The sequence below is a fragment of the Gobio gobio genome, assembly GCF_949357685.1.
Source record: "Gobio gobio genome assembly, chromosome: 19".
Classification (NCBI taxonomy): domain Eukaryota; kingdom Metazoa; phylum Chordata; class Actinopteri; order Cypriniformes; family Gobionidae; genus Gobio; species Gobio gobio.
In genome coordinates, this window is record NC_137112.1 from 28,920,057 (window position 1) to 28,934,579 (window position 14,523).

General features: G+C 37.3%; 1 protein-coding gene across 3 annotated transcripts in view; it reads right to left on the minus strand.

Moving 5' to 3' along the window:
• The window catches only part of fgd5a (FYVE, RhoGEF and PH domain containing 5a), a 50,457-nt gene extending 48,983 nt beyond the window's left edge, over positions 1-1,474 (minus strand). Inside the window, exon 1 of one of the 3 annotated variants that reach the window (XM_079844585.1) lies at positions 664-1,474. Coding sequence is in view for 2 of the 3 variants with exons in the window: in XM_079844586.1 (XP_079700712.1) it covers positions 672-698 (27 nt within the window). In the remaining variant the exon portion in view is untranslated. The remainder of the gene's footprint in view (positions 1-663) is intronic. The other 2 variants (XM_079844586.1, XM_079844584.1) reach the window with 2 other exon arrangements.
• Between the last annotated feature and the right edge of the window lie 13,049 nt (positions 1,475-14,523).

A 14,523-nucleotide genomic window follows, 5' to 3' on the forward strand; every position in this document is an offset into this window, starting at 1 on the left:
AAACAAATAGTTAAACACAATGGGAGGAATAAAGGGAGAAACAAACTCTTCACTATGTGAAGCCATCAGTACATGATCTCAGATATGGTCTCTAAAGTGTCAACCATTTTTATTGGCTAATTTAGTCCTACCAGCTGAGAGTGACCAGGACAAACTGAATTAACATAATTCAGAAAGACTGAATTAACATAATGTTATTGAATCATATTAAATTATGAGCATGTATAAATACGAATTATTAGGACTAATAGTATTATGTAGGCCTATATATATATATATATATATATATATATATATATATATATATATATATATATATATATATATATATATATATATATGTTTCTAAGTCTTAGGGGAAAAAACTACAGCATCACTATATTGCTCATATTAACTATCTTAACTAAAATAACATTTTCTATATATTTTTGCAACAAGGACTATGGCGGTGCTTAAAATCTACTGGATAAACAATTTAACACACCGTCAAAACAGTGTAGGAAAATCATCATAAACTTTTTCCACAATAACGCAGGCATTCAATACTCTGCAATATTGCGGACAGAACTGGATGTTGTCAATGAATTATAAGTTCACACATTCGCAAAAGACAAATAATTTAACAGTACTGAAAAGTTAACTCAGAACTATTTGGTGTCGTACCTGCGTACATTGTCGGATGTCATCCACCGTGGCATACGAAATATTTCCACATTATTCCTTGATATTCCGCAGAAGCAACAGTATATATCCAGAGGTGCCGTGAACTTACTCCCGGGACATTTGTCATAAAGCCTGAGAAGTAAACAATAAACACTTAATCGCTTATTTGACGGCGTGCCTCCAATCAGTTTTATTATCGACTGTTGCAGGTCTCTTCAGATCCGCGCGCTTTCCGCCTAGGAATGAGAGAGATGCGCGCGCTCTCCGATCTGCGCGTGGAGACTGAAGGTGTTTTCCGCGCGCTTCCTGAGGAGGTACAGCGAGTCTCCCTCACGGGAATACAAGGATCGATGACCAAAACCACAGAGAAAAACATCTAAAACCAATAACCATCAGTGGCGTACGGCGCTTTCACGAACAACTGCTCCATTAGGCTACTGTCACGATATGGCATGTTTCAGTGTCCGATTCAGAGGATGTTTAAAAGGATGTCTTGCTCGCACAGGAAAAAGAATTCGAAATGTCTAATCAAAGTGCGTTTGTAGGCATCGTCATTCAATTTAGTTGACACCCTAGAAAAGGTGGTTTAAATCAGTGCTAGGCCAATGTCAGAATTTTTAACAATACGATTAATTGACCTACTGAGGTCTAATTGTGTAAAAAACAAAACAAAAAAAACAGTCTTTTAAATAATTTTGCTGATAGCCTTTCAAAGACTGAGATTTGGTTCAACAAATGTTCCTAAAACAGGTTCTAAAAACAGTTTCACTAAATGCTTTCGTCCAGGCTTCCTTTCTGCTCATCTGTTGCCTAATTGGAGGAAAGCAGCTCTTTAAAAGCCTCTCTTCATAACAGGAAACTGCTATCCCTCTTTCCTGCACAACAGGCAACGCTTCCTTAGCAACAAATGAACCAGTGTGCTGCTGTTAACCCTACTGGGGAATCACTGCATTCAACATTTAGACTATTTTTCCTAATTTAACTTCATACTGATAGCACTAATTCAATTAGTATTTTTAGATTAAAACATTTCTTACAAATAATCCAAATAGGGAATGATTTATTGAGGGCAGACCAGTGATAGTCCTGATCTCGGGAAAAAAAATTCAAAAATTGTACCTTTAGGGTTACAACAGCTTGTTAATGGCAGTACCCTTAAATTACATCTTTGTAAATGTTTTATATATTTTACAGTGTTGGTGCCCCATGCAAGTAAAAATCTCACCTTGACAGCCAGTGCTCTCTGCAAAATGGTACGAGTTGATTGGACTGAACAAATTTAGATATGAATGCACAATTTCTCTCAGCGTTTTAGGCAACCACTTTTTTACCTGCAATAATCATGCAATTTTAATGATCAAAAATGCAATTTTGTGTGGATGTTTCATTTCAAATTCATGAAATGGGCTTGACTCAAAATTAGAATTCTGTAGAATTGAAATGATTGGTATTCTGTGGACTAATCGTGATTCTAAATTCTGCTTTCATTGCATCTCCTTTACAACAAGATGTCCATTCAGACAAATCTTTGCCATATAGGCTATCCACCAAATCAGATATTGTCTGACAAGAACCTTTGTTAAAGCCTAATGAACACCGAATTGTATAAGACAAGATAACCCCCAGCTGAGATGCTGCAGTTCTATGTTCAAGGGCAGACAACAGTCCTGAAACTCAGGAGAGAAAACTGTCAGCCACCTGGGGCTCCATTTTGACAGCTTATATCACAAGCCAAACCTTCAAACATTAGGTGGCCAACTCCATAGGACGTATATAACTCCACAGGACTCATGTATTCATATATCTCACTCTCTTTCTTTCCCTCCATCTGTCTGCAAACTGAAGGTCAGATGAACACCATGAACAATAGGACAGCACTGCTAAGATGTAGGAGTGTAGCACAAGGGAATAAGCCATATGTTCAGCATGTTTCACAATTTCAAAGCTGCTTGCAATGACTATTAGTTCATTTCTGTCTTTTGTTGTTCTTCTTGGCTTCAGAAATGAACATCAAATTTTTATAAGCAACTTGCATTATGAGCTAGACATTAGTAAACACCATAACATAATTGTTTTGTGGCCATGACCCCTCTCAAGACAAATATTTACAACAGCTACAGCATCACATGAGCTCTCGCAGGATACATTGTTATTCCTGTAAACTGTCCGACAGCTTGAATGGCAACATTTAACAGGAATCTCCCTTCTCAAAAACAGTGTTCTCAAAATAACCTGATATTTCAGAATACATTTTCAATATAAGTTATTTAAGCTTCATCACGTTAGACTAATACTTTGAAATCCGCCAGTGGTCCGTTCCTAGCTAATGTGCCTCTTCTTTTGTTTTTTTAATGGCAAACCACAGCCAAAGATAGCATACAGCTGGCATTTTGCTGTGCTAATTGTGTCCCTTACTGGAAAGTATACTATGGCACTAAATTTGACCTTTTTTGCGTTTTATCAGACAAATGTGTTTTCGTCTGTGGGGACGGGCACGTAGCAGAGTGTTTGTAGGCATTGTAATTGAAGGGGTGACTGAAAGAATAGCTCTGAGATAAATAACCCTGCAGATGTGGTCTATATGCACAGGATAAAAACATGTTTTTAGACTTTTGTGAACAAATATTTCTTACCGAAAAGATCCGCAGAGCTCTGTGCCCATCCACCTGGACGCCTGCATTATGGCACATGCCTGAGATAAGAGGAAAAACATGTCAGAAACCAACTTTTTACTCATAAACACACACATGTATTCACAGAACTGACCTAAACAGGAAACTGATTGGGAAAGAGGGTCAATGACTTTTTCCCAGAGCTCATATGAGTCTCTCACCACCCTTCTCTTAACACCTGCCTTTAAAAGAACACACTGAATGTTTCTAAATTCTGACTAGCTGAAAAAAGCAGAGTATTATTGTACTGAAAAGGTACATTCGGACAGTTAAAACTGCAACATGTTTTCACAGAAGGAAGTCTCACTGATTTGAGTCAAACTCAATGTTACATAATTACATTTGATTCATATAAAAAAAACTATATGGACCCTTTTCAAAGATTGTGATGACGTTTCCACATTTATTAACATTGCAAATCTAGTCACGTTTTTCATATTTTCTTTTTTTTTTTTTATGTAATACACATTTATAACAGGGCAGTAACCACCATAGACATTGAGGGGGTCAAGTTCCCCCGAATAATTAGAAATGGCCAAACTGTCCCTCCCAATATTTGATATTCTGGATGCTGCTCTGTCTACTCCATTACAGACTGCTCTGTTTGTTGCTAGGATGACAAAGGTAAAATGTTACATTTTTAGGTTGGTCTGCCTCAGCGGTCTAACAGCGCTCGTCACTGTCAGAATGAGTGAGATGGCCAATCAAATCAAAGAAGGTGGGGTTAATGTTACTGCAACACTTTAGTTATAGCAGCGAAAGAGTGCGTAGTAAGATGTAAGTAGCTGAACATTTAATATATGACAACTGTTTTACGGTAAATACGCTAAGCGACCAACAGTAATATCAAGTGATGCAAAATACCTGACATTTTTATGACATTTCACCATTTTGAATTGAAAATATGACATTATTTATGTAAATCATAACTGAATTTGACTTGACAAGAAACACTTTGCATTTTTACATATTAGGCAGATGAAAATAAGAGTGAATGTGTGCATATTTAAAAAAAAAAAAAAAAAAAAATATATATATATATATATATATATATATATATATATATATATATATATATATATATATATATATATATATATATTTGCAAATGTTTAATAGAACTGTAACTTTTACTGTTCTTATTTCCTTTTCTATATTTCCTTCAAATCCCTTTTAATCCTTTAATACTTAAATTCCTTTAAATGAACCAAAAATACCCCCATGCAAAAAAAAAACATGTCTAAAACATGGTTATGGCCTTGATTTATAATGCTATATATTGTGTTATATTACTTTTTTCTTTTGCTATTGGAGCAAAAGGAAAAACAAAAATTATATTTGCTGTCATCTCCTGTTCCCCGCTATAAAAGTTTACCCAACTATGGGGACTTCCACTTCTGAGAACTGTGAAAAGGGACCACTGATGGACTACATTATTAAAATGATTGTCTCTTCATTTACCTTCCATTTATCTTAAGCTATTTGAATTAAGAAAACTTTTAGCACCATTACTCATTAATATTATGGCAGTCTATGATGCAACAAAAAACAGATTGCTCCACTCCAGATCTCCAGGTGTCCGACAGTCATCATTCCCTATAGAAGAGAACATGAAAGAGAAATGGCATCAGCACTCTTAGGCAACTCAAAAGCACAGCTACAGAAACAACTCTCTCACCTTCCCCCAGTCCCTTGACCAATGACACACTGCCGGAGAAAAACAGGTGAAGCCAGGAGTCAGCACTTCATCAAAAATAGCAAACAAAGACTGAACTCCCTGTGGAGTCCAAGACCTCTCAAGCCAAATCAATACGACACCGCTGGCCATGCAGGGTTATAGAAGAGTGCATATGTGTAGTTAAAGTAGATTATAGAGCAACTGTAACAGTCTGTTATGCAGCAGTGTTTAACCTTGTGTTCATTTGCATTAATAGGGTCAATGTCTTTTTGTACGGATCTATTAATTGATTTTTTTTGGAGCATAAAGTAAAAAATATCAGGCTGACACAACTGCACAGACATCATAATGATGAAAAAAAAGCCACATTAAGGGAATCAATTCTTGAAAAGAGAAACCTTAAGTAGGTTGACATGATCTTCCATTATTATTTCACAGACAATATTCATATTATTTATGTTAAGGTTGAATCTTAATTACATTTAACAATGTATTAATATTATTCATCCAACATGCAGAAAAAAGAAACATTTTACCTTGAATATAATATAAAATAATAATTAAGATTCGCATGTATTCATTGTGGACGAAAGATATGTTACTACTTTTTAATTGGTTAAACCATGACACTTTTTAATTTAATTTAGACATTTAATTTAAACTTTGCTTGAAAACATCTCGGTTACGTCTGTAACCCTTGTTCCCTGAAGGAGGGAATGGAGACGCATGTCGGAACGTCACCGACATTATGGGGAAACGCATAACGTCGGTGACGTTCCGATGTATGTCAAACGTGACTGACTGAAAGGAATGGTAGTTTTTCAAAACCATATGAAATGTGTTTTGTCCTTTTCTTTATTGTGAACAAGCACTCTAATGTATCACTAACTCATACTCTAAAACAGTTGCATTATGTTAAAATGTTACATTTCATAAGTTGCATTTGCTCACTAAACAAAATTCAAGATGCAACAAAGTAACTGTGGCAGTACTCATTTCACCATTTAATGATTCCTTCACATGCTATCAGTATTAAATTTGAGTTTCCTAGTTGGAAATTGAACATGAAAGCCCTCTTAAGTCATATTTACTACTGGGAAACTTGGAGAGTTTCAAATTTGGGTGCGCCATAAATTGGCAGAGGGGGGAACAATTGCGGCTGTGACTGGTATTCAATATTAGCTTTTTCCACAACAGCTACTTGTCGTTATAGCAGTCCATATTTACAATATGAATAACCATTTGAAGCATATTGCATGTTTTATACACAGCAACAAAAGCATGTATTTGATCAACATTCCAGAATCGCAAGCTGGCTGGCTAGACGCGTTGATTTATGATGTTTATATACAGTAGTTTTTAATGAATGGAACTCTTCATTTTATTCAAAATTAAATATTTTCAATACATTTTGGCTTTAATAAGATTTCCCCAAGAAATAGGCATAAATAAAGCTGGTGTCCTCCATTCCTATGCTTTCAGAAAACAAAGCTCTTGAACACGATGAGCTTGTAATCACGACTTGGAAGAAAATTACGATAGCACATGAAGGCAGCATTATTATCATGGAGGTATATTGCTATTTTCAGATGTTGGGAGATGTTGACTCAAGTAACTGCTTAGGGAGAGATAGCGAGAGTGATCAGTGAGATTTTTAACAGGTGGGTTATGCTAATTTCTAAGCAGGAGGGCAGGTCTTGATAACAAGTCTCTTGTTTTGCCTCCATACCCTTCTCAGAAAGACACAATCCTCAGAGCTGCACTGTAATAACATCGATTTACCGTTGATGAATAAAAGTCTCAAGAAGCCTCATAAAAAGACTTGTGGCTTGGCCTTTAAAAGCGCAGCACAATGGGCCAGTCAAACACTAGCCTATAGCCTTTAGCACAATAGATTTATGGACCCTGGAGAGCTTGATTTCTTTTGAAAAATGGTGCAGAGTGCCTGGCTGCCCTTTCCCGTCACATTCATTCTCACATTCTGTTTTGCTTAGTATTCTAATGCAAACACAAACACATGCGCCTTACAGCTACACACAGTGCAGCATGACAGAGACCCTCATTAGGCCACAATGATATTTCTTCTGATCCAAGAGCCGGCTTCCCTAGCTTAACCCTTACTTAAGCGAACACAAAACTCAGGTCTCAGCAAAAGAATAATTTCCAAGCTGATTAGCAAGACCCATTTGCTGATCTTTTGTTCTGCAGGTCTTAAGGGGAACAATACCAGTGTGAAAAAAGTCCCTAGTCTGAATATGCTTTTTCCTGTGACTGTTTTAACATCTTTCAGCCAAATGAGACTGAACGGATGCAGATACTAAGTTTAAAAATATCTGTGTTTTCTAACCTCTTTTGGCCTTGGCTGTCAGCCGCTCCCATGTATCTAAACGTCTTAAGCAACGAAGGTGAATAGGGAGGCACAATCATCAGCAAATCACATTTCTCAATAAATACCTAATGTGAATTTGTTTGCGTACAAAACCGTACAGAACTGTCTGTTCAATGCAGATAAGGCATCTTGAGATATTCTGCAAAGCTTGGACATGCATCATTTTTTGGTACTTCACTGAAATGGGAATAAAATAAAGTAGTTGCTAGACTTTAGCATACTTTTAAAATGAGAAATTATTATGGAAATAATATACATTAAAAGTATATACTTATGTACAAACTGAATGTAAATGTTGTTAAATTTTGACAATTAAATAAATGTATTATAGTGTGAGTTTGTATTAAATAAAATGTATGGCCAAATGTACAGAATCATTTAAGGTAAACTTAAATATCCTTTAATGTCATTTCAATTAAAACTTATTTGCAATGTATATAAACATTTTTATAATACCACATTTGTAATGATGAAGATGCAATTTAGTATATTTAAAATATATTAACTTTACCATACCGTTAAAATTATAATCAATTTGCCTACTTTACATGTGCTTTTGAATGTAAGTTCCACATAGAAAAAGGGGTCAAGGTACGCTACGCACATCCAAAGCATCTTAGCCAGGTGAAAGATAAAAAAAAAAGATCTGATAATACAAAAGAGAAGATCTGCACACTGTTTGTCTCCCTTTATTTGACAAAGAAGTAGCAACGTTTCAGTCAGCGACAGCGTGCTTGGCGAAATTCTTTGACCGAAACGTTGCTACTTTTAATCTTTTTCAAATAAAGGGAGACTAACAGTGTGCAGATCTTATTTTTTGTATTATCTTTTGAATGTTAGTTACCACATAAAAAGTGTAAAAAAAAATATTAAAACATAATGATTTAAAGTGTATACGTTTAAGTGAACCTTTTAATTGTAATTTCATAAATTTAAAGGGGCTATATGCGTTTTTCTGAAATTTAAACTCGCGACTGACACCTGTGGCCAAAAAACAGAACTGCTCTTATTTTCTGCTCGCTCTCGCAGCGGTGGTGACGTCACATCCGCAGACAGCGCGGGAAAAAAACGACCCGCCAGAAAATAGGAAAAATAGGATACAGGCTTATAGGTGCACCCACTGTGAGCGGACAAGGTGTCAGTGTGCTCATCAGGAGATGTTTGAGTCATAAATGGTAAAATAAAAAGGCTATTGTTACGTTTATTTTGGGGAAAAAGTTGCAAATAGCCCCTTTAATAACACATTATTACAAAGTGCACTTTTTTTTAAAGTTTTAGTATTTCATTAATATTGCATTATCTGCAAGAACAGTTGTTTAAAATATACTTTTAAGATTTGAAGTACACCACCATTGCACATTCAGTACATTCAATTCTCTTCTTTTCACAAGGGTTGGCTGTATCCAAAGCCTTTGACTCTTACAGATTAGACAGATAAGAATATTTTGCCTAGCTCCCATGAAAAAAAAACTAAACAAAACACACTTTGATAGACTATAAAGCTGGTTTTCAGAGTCAGTGTTAAAGGGGTGGTAAACCACGATTTCACTATTCTAACTTTAGCTAGCGTGTAATGTTGCTGCTTGAGCATAAACAACATCTGCAAAGTTACAACGTTCAAAGTTTAAAGCAAAGGGAGATATTTGCTTTTAAAGAAATCAGTTTCTAAGAACTACAGCAAACGGCCAGTAGGCGACTACACACATTCCTCCAGGGTTGGTGACATCACCAGGCTCAATATTTACATAAACCCCTCCTCCGAGAATATTAAATAGGGGGGTCGGGGGCGCCATTTTGTATCGCGGCGCTGTTGTGGTATAGTTAGGCTGGAGTGTTGTTGCTGCGATGCCAAGGAAACGCTGTTATTTTCATCCGGATTGCAGGTCTGGGGTACTTGCTCTGTTCAGCCTTCCTTGGGACGGGGGTGCGTTGCAGAGCGTTTAACATACAGCATGTTATATGCACGTGTGTTTGAGACGGGGAACAGGCGCGCGCGGGGCTCCCTGCAGCACATCTCACGGAGGAAAACATCCACCGTCTTCGCGATTTCAATGCCGGATTTGCACAACGTCAGCTGCGTGAAAAAAACACTGCCAGTCCGTGGATGCACGACGCGCGCGCTGCACATTTCACGGAGGACAACTTCCACAAACTTTGCGAGTTCAATACAGGATATGCACAACGGCTTGTCCTGAAAGCTGGATTTACAAACAGAAGCTGTTCACGGGCCACAACCTGTAAGTCTGATTTATATTTCATCGATGTGTTTTCCTGTAATAGGTTGTAGCAAGGAAGTAAACAGATGACAACACTGTTCTGCAAACCAGTCTGTTAAATGCTCATTCATACTTAACGTTATCCGACGAACACCTAACGTTACAAACACTAACGTTAAAATCTCAACAGCGAACCTGGCATTAGTGTAAATGATTCTTTGATTAGAGCTTTTATGTATTGTTTATCTACAGGCATGCTAAACATGGTTCTGTGTGTGATTTGGCTAACTTACTAGTTAAAGCCAGTGTTTAGTGTTCGTTTTGGGTTAGTTCTTGCGACAGATATTTGGCTATAATCGTTCTAAAAATACAAAAGTTAAAGTGCCATTCAGTAGCGATCACTATAGATCCGCAGTCTTTACTCTTGAGGACTGAACAGGTTCTGCTCGATCATCTTCACTCAAATGTTCTGGGTCTGATTCGGGCTCATATGGTTTTATTGACGCCGTTGTTTCTAATACTGACCAAAGCACAGCCTCCGGTAAAGATAAGGGGCGTGGTGTTTCCGACAAACGTGCACTAGGCGGTTAGCGAATCACAACACACTGGGCCAGCTAACCAATCTGAGCCCATCGCGTATTTTTGAGGGACTGGCTTCATACAACCCGGAAAGCATCAGACCGTTTTACAAGGAGGGACAGAGCAGTGTAGAATAAAGGTCAAATATATGAAAAATAAGGCAATTTTTTTTAAAACGAAGCATGAACAGATGTTACAGTGCACCCCACAAACACAGTCAAGCCTTCAAAAGAATGTGTTTTACCACCCCTTTAAGCAATAGGCTAGGTTCATTTTTTTAAACCTTTTTATTTTTGCTAAATCCTTTGGGATCAAAATTATTTGGGGGCAAAACAAGAGCGGACAGTGGTAGCAAGTACAGCAATGAAAGGCATCATCATTTTCATCATTGCACTTTGGAAGCGAGGTAGGCCAGATTCAGACCATTACCATCACAACCAAAAATACTGGAGATAAACAACCAAACAACTATGCAACAGATTAATTGATGAGCCAATAGTCAATAATTCCACAACAAAGGACTGCAATTAGTGGCACAATCCAAACAGTTTCATAGCTAACCTGCCCCCTTTTGCAAAATCAATGCAAACATCTGTACAGTACAGTGGCCAAGAGAGCTCAACGCGCTGCAACTGAAGACAACACATGCAAATAGAAAAAAATACCAGCAAATTAAGAAAACACATCACAGTGTGGGTAGGGTTTAGGGGTGGGGTCGGGTCGGGTCGGGAGAAGGGGATCATTTTCATTGCATGATTTATAAACACCCATTAGTTTGAAAACACCCACAAATTTAGAAACGCCTACTTTTGTTCCGCAGAGAGAGACCCCATACTTGCAAAACCAGGCCCGGCGATCTCAAGCCCCCCTTTGCGATGATCTGAACAATGATGATGATGACGATTATTATTATTAGGCTATACATTTATAATTAAATTAATACTATTACAATTAATTTGCCCCGCAACAATTTCATAGCGCATCACCGACGTGAGCTAACTCCTCATTTTAAAAAACTACTTAACACGAAATAGCTAGCCTTACGTCGTCATACTCAATTCTAGTCAGAATCTAGTCTGATACTGCTCCGTTGGGCTGTGATTATGGGGCGTGTTTCAACCGAGCCAGGAAAGACCTCAATTGGATAGACTTACAACCAATCAGAGCAACGGAGCGTCGCATAACGTTAGTTGTCAAATGTCAACAGAACTCAACTGCACTGTGTTGCCAAGTCCGCGGGTTGTTTATCATGTCCGCGGGTTGAAGCGACCCCAATTACGTGATATACAGACCCAGGAATGTGAATTTTAGCAGGCAGCCCTGCCAAAATAACATATTTTACCCCCCAAATGCAATTTTTTCCCCAGAGAACCCCCCCCCCGGAAAGCTATTGGGCTTGTTTTTGGCTAGTTTTGAGTAGCAATTGGGCGGGTTTTGTTGTAAAAACTTGGCAACTCTGACGCACACTGAAATAGATGAGTGTAAACGAGTGTAAAAGAATTTAAGGACACACAGAGTACTTACCAACACGATCATCATTTCTGAGAGAAATAGTAGGTGAATGCATATACGAACAAGTTCTCCGTTTAGGATTAGAAAAAATTCAACCCAAGCGCCGTTGATGACGTGGATGATTACGTTACTGTTTTTCATCTGTCCATCATCGTCTAAAGCCCGCCCTGACAATTTCATTGGTCCGAACAGTTTCTGTTCGGGCATAATTACTCCTCTATGGAGAAAGTCCAGACCAAACTGCCCGAGCACGATTGTTGTGGGCCGGGCTAAATTCGGCTGGCATCCAGGCTACGAAATAGCCTACATCTCTTCTATTTTTTTCTCTCTCACTAGGCTAGTAATAGGCTACATATGGGCCACAAGAGAAATATTAAGAAAATATATTAAAGCCTATACCGATATCAGGACATATTCAGCTCTCATCGCTCAGTTTTTAGTTTCAGTTTTTGCAGTGAATAATTAACTTGGATTTCAGACTTCTTCACCAGCATAACCATCCCAAAGTTTGCACAATTGCTTGTGTGATATCCATTGACTTGCCTTCATGGTTTAAAAAGCAAACATTTCCAACTGTGACATGGCATTTGCCTTTATCAACTCGCAAATTGATGAACAACGATTCACAGCGCACGTCATAACCCGTGATAATAAAATCAAGTAAATTATTAAATAAATTATTATTTATTAATAATATAATAAGATGCAAGATGTTTTCTTTATATGCTGGTGTTTTTTCTATTTGCATGTGTTTCCTTCAGTTGCAGCATTGAGCTCTCTCGGCCACTGTAGTACAGTCCCTTTCTGCAAAACTCAATTCTGCTATAATCAATCAGCTATACTGTAACACAACTGGCCTTTCTGAGGTGAGATGATTGGAACCTGATTAAGTCTTAGATACTGAAGGTAAAGTAAGGTGACACTCACCAGTGCTCTGTAGGGATTCCCTCAGGAGTCAGTGTCTCAGGTCCATTCAAATGGGGACAACCTTTGCTGAGGTCATCTTTAAAACCATGCCTGTTTTATACACATTAAATACACAGACACACACACATTATTTTCCAGCAGCTTGAACATACAGTTAAGGATGAACAGGCAATGACAGATCATCCTTTATTCACACACTTGCACCACATCAGCAGAATGTTTTGCTGAATTTCTATTCATGTTCGTGTCTTTTTCAGAACCATTAATAATATAGACATGCTGGACTTACACAGCACAGACTATTTCAATCGTTTACTGTTTCTATAATACTTTTACACCTTCTTAAAGTATCTCATACTTATTATAAGACTCAGTTACAACTTTTGATGCCATGGTCATCAAGAATTTTTAAAGGTGAGGTCGTATTTACCGCCGTTCTGCAAATTGTTTCGGCCAAAATCCAGGAATTTCAAAATGAATCCCCGTAATTACGTAGACATGTTTTGCCTGCAAAAATGTGCAGAAATGACCGCGCCTTAACATTGTGTAACCAAAAAACGTTTCGTTTCGAGAGGTCTACGTTCATACTGTACATTTTTGGGATTGACAACCGCATTTACTTACAGTGTATTGTGTGGGTGAGTCTCGAAATCTTAAATTCACACAGCAATTTACAGTAGCGTGACGTGAGCATCTCGAAAGGGACTTTCAACAGCTGCTGATTGAACGGCAACGGCGTTCTGGCGTTCTATTGCGCATGCGCGACTTTAACTGCTACAGCGATGTCTACTACAGGACAATATGTCGTAAAGACAGATTAGATAAGTAAATGTTATATTACCTCTGTATATAATTGAATGCCAAAAACAAAAATGTTCTTGCTGTAAAAAAATTACTTTTTGGTATTTTGTTAAATAATTAAAATAATCCATTACGCCGTCCTCTTTATTATTGCTAGATATTTTTGCGTTCTTACGGCAGTTAACTATGGAAGCTTATGTGTAGCAATTTTCAATTTGCAATGCAATATGCAAAATGGCAATGCAATATGTAAAATGGCAATGCATTTCAATATTTAAATTGACATTTCCATAACGTGTGCAACATTTGGAGCAAAATTATCATTCAAATTGAATAATATAATTTACATTTGCTATTTCCTACACTAGTTTTAACATATCATTTAAATATAATTTTTAACACTTTATAAGTTGCAAAATGAAAATGTATTACAGAAATGATTAGATGTGTTTAACATATTCAAGCAAAAATTGTAGCAAAATTATAATTTAATTGCATTTACACTCACAGATAAGATACTTGCAATTGCATTTTCATTATATGTCCCGCGATGAATGTAGCAAAATTCAATGTGGAATTGAAAATGCAATCCGAGCCGATCAAGTCTCCGCCCCGTCTGTCAATCATTGCATCAAGGCGAGGCCATGAAGTGGAGCAAGAACAGAGAAATGATTATGCGCGTCTGTTCTGTTAAACCAGTACGTTATTAGAACCATAGATATACATAATAAAGGCTAGATGTCTAATGGTGGAGTCTCTAACGTCATCACCGGCGGCCATCTTGTCACAGGCAAGCTTTCTGATGGGCTCTGTGGTACCTGATGTAAGGTGAGTGATCTGCACGAACACAAATACACTTATCTCGCTGAAATCTTGATGGATTTACAAATGGTTTGGTTTCTTACAAACGTTATTAACGTTGCTATAATTCTGGATGCTTGAACAAATTATGAATAATTATTCATAAGTATGCAGTGTCATAACTACACCTCTGACGTTTATAACAAACCAATCAGTTTGAAAATTGGTAGAAAATTGAGCAAGTTATGGTTATTTAAAAAGTAGATGCACCGTTAAAACACAATG